Source organism: Quercus robur, chromosome 12 (genome assembly GCF_932294415.1).
Source record: "Quercus robur chromosome 12, dhQueRobu3.1, whole genome shotgun sequence".
Taxonomy (NCBI): domain Eukaryota; kingdom Viridiplantae; phylum Streptophyta; class Magnoliopsida; order Fagales; family Fagaceae; genus Quercus; species Quercus robur.
Window position 1 is genome coordinate 30122093 of NC_065545.1, and position 7919 is coordinate 30130011.

At 34.1% G+C, this 7919-nt stretch overlaps 1 protein-coding gene across 1 annotated transcript; it reads left to right on the top strand.

Moving 5' to 3' along the window:
- Positions 1–746: 746 nt before the first annotated feature.
- On the top strand, positions 747–4906 carry LOC126708658 (ACT domain-containing protein ACR8-like). The gene is made up of 7 exons (XM_050408500.1): positions 747–1290; positions 1999–2044; positions 2160–2274; positions 2439–2506; positions 2612–3178; positions 3274–3378; positions 4106–4906. The coding sequence occupies exons 1-7, from the start codon at positions 1220–1222 to the stop codon at positions 4466–4468; spliced, it is 1335 nt and encodes a 444-aa protein (XP_050264457.1). The 5' UTR covers positions 747–1219; the 3' UTR covers positions 4469–4906.
- The last annotated feature ends 3013 nt before the right edge of the window (positions 4907–7919 follow it).

The following is a 7919-nucleotide window of genomic DNA, read 5'->3' on the forward strand; positions in this document are numbered from 1 at the left end:
ATAAATAGCATTAGTATAAATTAACACAAATACAATAATAAACCGAAAATATTTTACACATTTTTCTATTAATCATGGTAAGTGCCGTTAGTATAAAGTATAAGCAAAAACGGTTATAAGTAAGAGCAAATATCAAAAACAAAGGCTACAACGAGAAGTACGAAGCAAAAACCGGCCGAAACAAATTGACAGAGGAATAGGCCGATACGTGAGCGGTGATTTGTCACGTGTTGGACGTCACTCGATAATAATTCAGGGTCGGCAAACAAATCACAACGTAATTACTAAGTCACCTCCCAACCGCCACGTGGAATGAACCCAACAAGAAGAATCAAAGACACCCAACCCAACCCAACCCAACCCCAACAGTAAGTAACACTGTGCATTTAACCTCTCTTGCCTTTGCTTGCTTTTTTTTCGTTCCTATTGAGTCCAATGCACGCAAACTGATGCTATGGAGGGTGACGTGGCGTCCGAGCTGGACTTTTCAACCACAATTATAGGGCAACGTTGACACGTGGCGACTCATTGGTTGACCTTAAGTTGTGATATTTTTTTGAAAACATACCTTAAGATGTGAACTTAGGTCACTACGGGCAGCCTCTCGGGCAGTTCAGTACTTAACCCTAATGGCTCCTTTACCTTTGCGAAATAGGCGTGGTTTAGAAAATAATAAAATATTAGCAAATATTAAAATAATATTAAAACTTACTGTAATAATATAAATAGGGAGGGATATATGTGTGTGTTCTCATTGTCCAGAGAGACAGAGAGTTAAGAACAAGGCGTGCTCTGCGCTTTTGAGGAAGAGAGAGAAAGAGAGTATAATTAAACTCTTTTCACAGAGAAGAGTTTGGTAGGGCTTGTTAATGGTGATTTGATCGAAGGTTTGGCTGCAATAAATTTGAGAGTTTGAGGATATATTGCATTGGGTCTTTCTTTCCTTATATATATATATATAACTATAAGCCAAAGAGAAAGAGAGAGAGAGAGAGAGATATATAGCGGTATTTCTGGGGGAGAAATTTGCTTTGCTTTGTTCTTGGAAGAAGTGGTGGTTTCAGTCAGAGAATATTTGGGTCGTTGTTATTTAAAGGAGGAACTACACAGAGCGTTTTAGAAAGTGCTTCTTTAAGGCCTTGGTACTTCCAAGCTTTGGTTTTTGCTCTGGTTTTAAGGCCCTTTTTTTTGTGTTTCTCTGGTAATTTGAAAGACGAGAATGGTTGAGATGGACTGGCCCTCTTCTTTGAACGAATACGAAAAGCTTGTGATTCGGATGAACACTCCTAGGTTTGTTCCTTTTCCTTCTTCTGTGAATTCTACTCCCTGAGTCTGGATCTTTGGCTTTCATCCACAAACACACACAGACTGAGTTGCTTTTTAAAAAAAGAAAAAATTGGTCATGATGTTTAGAAAAAAAAAAACACTAATTTTCTCTTTGATTTTGCTTCATATTGCAAAAATTTCGGTGCCGTGCGTTTCTTTCCTGTTCTTTGATTTTGATTTGAATTATTGTTGACTTGTTTGGTGATCATAGTAGTGCAATTTTTCACAGATTATTTCTGAATTTTTTAAGTGCTAGAAATTGATTCTTTCAACAACATGGTACCAGTATTTTCAACCCTGAATTTCCTCTTCTTTCCTTTCTAGAAAAACTTTCTTAAGGAACAAGTTTATGGGATTTTGGAGTCTCTCCCTGAAATCCTTTCTTTATTGGAAAATATTTTACTTTCCCTTAAGCAAAAAATACTTTTCCAAAATCTTCCGAACTAATTCTTCACACGCTATGAAGAATTCATTATTGACGTCAAATTCATTATTTAATAAGTTTTCTGACTTTTCCAAGCCCACCCCACTTTCTTTTTCTTTCTTCTAGTAAATTCTTACAACCTGTAATAAAGACTTTTCAAAGACCTCGTTTTTTTTCCAATTCAAATTTTGAAAAATTAAAAACGAAAAAGGCTCACTCTGACTTGACCTGTCAATGCTATTGCGCAGGGTCGTGATCGACAATGCCGTTTGCCCCAATGCGACTCTTGTCACGGTACGCCTCTCACGAAACCCCTCAAGCACGAAATCAATTTTTCAATGATAACTTTTCCCAAAAAACAAATTTGACTGACTGGGTTTTTCTGCTTTCCTCTTTGCTTAATTTACAGGTTGATAGTGCTAGAAGGCATGGAATTTTACTTGAGGCCGTGCAGGTTCTCACGGATCTGAACCTTTCCATCAAAAAGGCTTACATATCTTCAGATGTAAGATGGTTCATGGATGGTAAGAGAAAAAAAAAAAAATTCAAGCTTTTTAATTTTGTTTTTGTTAAATTAATGGTGTCCATGCTAACGTGCACCGAATTGGTGCGCACGTTAACTTAAACGCGTTGTTTCTAGTTATTGAAAATTTCTGAAACATATGTTTTGTTCTGTTTTTGGCTGCAGTTTTCCATGTGACTGATCAAAACGGAAACAAACTTACGGATGAGAGCGTTATCAGATACATTGAACAGGTAATTATCACATTCAATGCGTAATTTATTGCCGTTCTAATTTTAATAATTATGGCTTTTTTATTAATTAAATTTTGTTTCTTTGTTTGGTTATTTTGTTAACAGTCTATGGGCAGCATTCACTGTGGTCGGACTAACGGCAATAACGGCCTGACTGCCCTAGAACTAACCGGAACCGACCGTGTTGGTCTACTATCCGAGGTTTTTGCTGTGCTAGCTGACCTTCAATGCAATATTGTGGAAGCTAAAGTTTGGACTCACAATGGCCGAATTGCTTCACTAATCTATGTGAAGGACTGTGATTCCGGTTGCCCAATTGAGGATTCCCAGAAATTAGACCAAATCGAAGCTCGTTTGAGGAATGTACTCAAAGGTGACAATGATATTCGCAGTGCTAAGACCTCGGTGTCTATGGCGGTCACGCACACTGAGAGGAGGCTGCACCAAATGATGTTTGCGGATCGTGATTATGAGCGGAAGCCAATTTTGAAGCCTAGTGATGACTGTCCCATTGTCACGGTTCAGAATTGGATTGAGAGGGGTTACTCCGTTGTGAATGTTCAGTGCAAGGACAGGTCGAAGCTTTTATTTGACATTGTTTGCACGATGACAGACATGGAGTATGTTGTTTTTCATGCTACTATCAATACAGCTGGAGACAGAGCATATTTGGTACGTAAATTTAATACCAAAACATGAATTGGGTTTTTGCTAACATTAATGCTTCCAATTGAAAATACTGACTATTTTTTTATTATTTGGTACAGGAATTTTACATTAGACACGCAGATGGGACCCCAATAAGTTCTGAACCAGAGAGGCAACGCGTTATTCAATGCCTACAAGCTTCAATTGAGAGAAGGGCTTATGAGGTACATGATTGTCTTAATTTCACATACCACAATTGCATTCAGGGCCGGCTGAATGGTGGAGCAAAAGATGCAGTTGCCTAAGGCCCCAAGTAAAAAAAAAGGCCCCCAAATTTTAATCAATAGGGTTATTTATAATTAATAAATAAAATAATATTTTTTTTACCAGATAAAAAACAAATAAAAAATAGAAAAAAATGCAACGTTCACAATATTTTTTACAACATTTTTACAACTAATGCAAAGTAACAGGTTGTTACAACCTATTATTGATAGCAAAAAAATAATTATAGTGATATTTTCAAATAGAAAACAAAAAACAACTTAAAACCTAGGATTTGTTGTAAAAATTATTGTGAATGTTGCACTTCTAAAAAAAATAAGAATAATAATAAGAGTTTAGTTAGCAAACTTTTACTAGTTTTCATGTAAGTCTACCACTAACACCATTTTTTTACTTACTACTATTAATCTACCCCATCAACAAGTATGAAAAATTTTGTCAAATTTTTTTTGCCCATAAAATTTCTAAATTTTCTTTTTTACATAGTTCATGTTAATTAGTAGTAATTTTGCATTTAAAACAAGATGATCAATTTTCGCCTTAGGCCCCCAAATGCATCAAGCCGCCCCTGATTGCATTGTTGAGTTGGTCATTTTTAATATATGCTTTTATTAGCTTGCTTGTAAAAAAAAAAAATTGCTAATGGTGTGATTGAATTTATTACAGGGTGTGAGGCTTGAACTATCCGCGGAAGATAGGCAGGGGCTTTTGGCCGATGTGACAAGAACGTTCCGAGAGAATGGGCTTAATGTGACGAGAGCCGATATATCAACCCAAAGAGAGATGGCCGTGAATGAGTTTTATGTAACGGATGCAGTTGGTAACACTGCGGATCCAAAACTCATTGAAGCTGTTAGACAAAAAATAGGGTTGAGTAATTTGAAAGTGAAGGAATTGCCAATGATTTGTCATAAGAATGTTGAAAGTGAAGAGCAGCCAGTTGGGGTCGGTGGGGCAGTGTTATTATCACTTGGGAGCTTAGTGAGGAGGAATCTGTACAACTTGGGATGGATCAGGTCTTATTCTTAAAGATGCTTGTATTTCTTCTTTGAAATGAGAAGGGAATTTGGGATTGTAGAGCTTAAAATATTCTTTGCTTCAGGTTTGGACATTTGTGTACATAAAAAGAGGAAGGTGGTGGAATTTGGTGATAGTAGTTATAGTTGGTTGGGTTTGGTTGGTTGAATAGATGATAGATACTTTGAGAGAGAGAGAGAGGGGGGGCCTCTCCACCGTATTAAAAATGTGTCGCTTTATTTGAAGAGGGGTTTGAATTAGTAGAAGGGGAAACAGGTGGAAGAAGTAAAAGGTTGTGTTGTTGGTTGGGGAGTTTGTGGGATATAGAGGTTATTGCTGGCAAGCACAGAGGAAAGTAGTAGGTAGATGAATAGGGAATTTGTTTCATACAGAACGAATGTGTACATATTAATGACTTTGTTTATCTCAAGTATTTTAGTTTTTAATGGTTGACTTGATCTTTTTTTTATTATCAAATTTATATCGTAATTCTGTTTGGCCTAATTTGAGTTTTATGATTTGTGTCGTTCTGCCCATGGGAGAGTACATTTTTTTTTTTTTTTTTTTTTAATTGAGAGCAGTGCCAGTACCAAGAGGATCCCCTCTTGTCTTGTGCCCTTTGCCACGACTTGAGTTGATTAATTGAAGGGTTTGTTACTATTAGAAATATAAAAAACCGTTAAAATAATTAATTCTTTTTTTTCATTTTTTATAAAAAGTTTTCATAAAATAGTTTTTAAACACATCCGTTAACGTTTCCTTTAATCAAATATTAGAGTTATTTTAAAACTAATTATAATAAGTTCAATGTTTAAAATAAAAATCATATATCCTAAAGGTCACATGATATATTACAGATCCACATCATTAGTCATTTGTGGGTTTTCTTAAATGTAACCTAATAAATTTCATAAAACAAGCGGTACCTAATTTGTTGGAAGGGAATTGCAATTTAAGAACCCCTAGTGAATGACTCTGCTTCTAGCTATTTTCTTTACCCACTAGCTACTTTTTCATTTTTCTATTTTTATCCAATAAGTCAGTGACTACACAATTAGGCTACTTCTATAAATTTCCAGAGTTTGGACAGTTTCAAGTAAAAAAGCTTTAAACCCCTTAAAAGTAATTTCCTATCCCTCCAAAAACAAAATGAGAAAGGCCCTGGTTCTATCCAAATAAGGTGAAAATCAACATTCCTATCTAATGTGATAAATTATATACTTTTCTTTTTTGGACAATTAAATCTTTGTCCTTATGGTCAGGAGACTTTTACTAAAACTGTCTGGTTTTTCTGCAAGAACTTGTTCCTTTGTTGTATAACATTAAAATGGCTTTGGAAGAGTAGGTGAGCAGAATCATTTGGAAGTTGCTTTCATGAATAGAGGAATTTAAATTACTCCTTCACTTTAAATGTGGATGGATTGACAGACAGTTATATGGTTGGGATTCATAAATAACAAGTGCGATGGTATTACGCCTACCACCATTCTTGCCTTCATAATTAGGTAATGTTCACATACGAAGGAAAAAGACTGCCTTGAATTTCAGGTTTGTAAGGTATCAACTTTCAAGATTTGGTAGCAATGTGAATCATGCAAAGTCTATTACTCTAAAGACTCTAAAAAATCAGAAGTAGTTGTTCAATTTATTTATTATTATTTTTTCTTCCTCCTCAGCTTGCATTCTAAGCTTATACATGAAATCAATTTAAAGCTATAATATGGATATTAGTTTTTTTGTTATAGTTGACTATATATTCTGATCCCTTAGATAGTGATTTCCAACCGTTGATATTGACATGTTCTGGAACGAAATACTTGTTCTTTAGCATTAAGCATAATAACTTGACCGAAAGTAGTAATAATTTTTTAGCTGGAAAAGCGTAATTTTTATTTTATTAAGTTGTGAAAGGTTGAGGGTTCGAGTTATTTGCTCAATTAACAAAATTTATTGTCGTCGAACAAGATATTTGAGTCTAAACTCTTAACTTGATGATAATAAAGAACAATTATCATAGATTTATTAAAAAATTAAGGATATACAGCAAATATTCTCAGAATTTGTACAATCTTAATAATTTAATTATTTAATACAATGCAGAAGCCTAATATCTATGATTGAATAGATTAAAACACAAATTTCGTACTGATTTAGCTAGGTGACATATTATAGATAGTGTGACATATGATAGATAATCAAAATAAAAAACAAAGAAAAAAAATATAAAAAATAAAACAAAACAAAACAAAATTGAGTAAGAGAGAGGCGGCTGGTTGTCTTTACTATGTTTTTATCTTGCAAAAAAGAACAAAAAACACTAGGACTCTCGCGATAGATATACATGTATATATATATCGCCAAGTTGGTAGGACTCTTGGTCTCAAAGCGCTTGTACTGGGCTCAACTAGGTGTACTCCTTAATTCGAGTCCTGCTACCTGTACTTTGAAAAGAATTTTCTAGACCAGTACTTTACCCCTTCGTGGGCTCACCCGACATAAATAATGATTAGTCTCTGATTGAAAATCTTGAAAAAACACGGTAGGAAACCAAAAAAAAAAAAAAAAAGTATATATACCCCAAAAGTGAGAGTTCCTAATCTAATGGCAGCCTTGGATTCGTCTCATTCTTTTGTTTGATCATTTATAATTTTATATTTCCTTATATCCAAAAAAAAAAAAATAATAATAATAAAATCTAGCACATTGGATACTAATTGGATAGTTCTTATTGCTTTTAAGATTTCATCTACCTAGCTTGAGATCCTTTGCTAAAATACTGTACTACTACCTGCCACCTGGACTACAACAAATATCTTCATTGCTTAAAAGTTTTTCATCTTCATTTTAAAATTCACTACACTTCTTTTTCCTAACCGACCTTTTGCCCCATTTCTTCATTTCTTTCGGTGAATAATCATAAAGCACCTCCCATATATTAACCTCATACAATTATTAAACGTCTCTATGTTTGGTGACAATAGCAATTTTAAGCTTCTTCAATAACTCATTTTTTTCTGGATGAATTACTTATATATAATATAACGTATTTTATTAAAACAAAAATACAAACAACAAAAGCTACAACTCTGTCGGTAGAAATTTAGATAGTTAAGATCATAAAAGTCTATAACCTATGACTAGCTAGCTGCAGCCTACAAGTTACTGCTTCAAAAAAAAGGGTAATTAAGCAGTGATTAGATCAGATATGTTGACGATAAGGTACCCTGTCCTTGAGATTCTAATGACAACTACCCTACCTCTGACATTAACAGCAATACACAATTACATAACATTTTCATCCATATAATAATAGTTACATTTGTAGCATTCCTCTCAATTCAAATTTAGTACAGATGTACCAGCTAAGCCAAATCTAACAACAACAAATTTACCCTATATATAAATAAATATATATATATATATATATACCCTTTTTTTAAGTATTTAGTATTTGAAAATGGCT

Excerpts from the sequence above, each read along its gene's own strand:
- LOC126708658 (XM_050408500.1), top strand. The coding sequence starts at position 1,220 with ATGGTTGAGATGGACTGGCCCTCTTCTTTGAACGAATACGAAAAGCTT. Across the intron at positions 1,291-1,998 it reads ATTCGGATGAACACTCCTAG|GGTCGTGATCGACAATGCCG; the intron begins GTTTGTTCCTTT and ends GCTATTGCGCAG. Across the intron at positions 2,045-2,159 it reads CCAATGCGACTCTTGTCACG|GTTGATAGTGCTAGAAGGCA; the intron begins GTACGCCTCTCA and ends CTTAATTTACAG.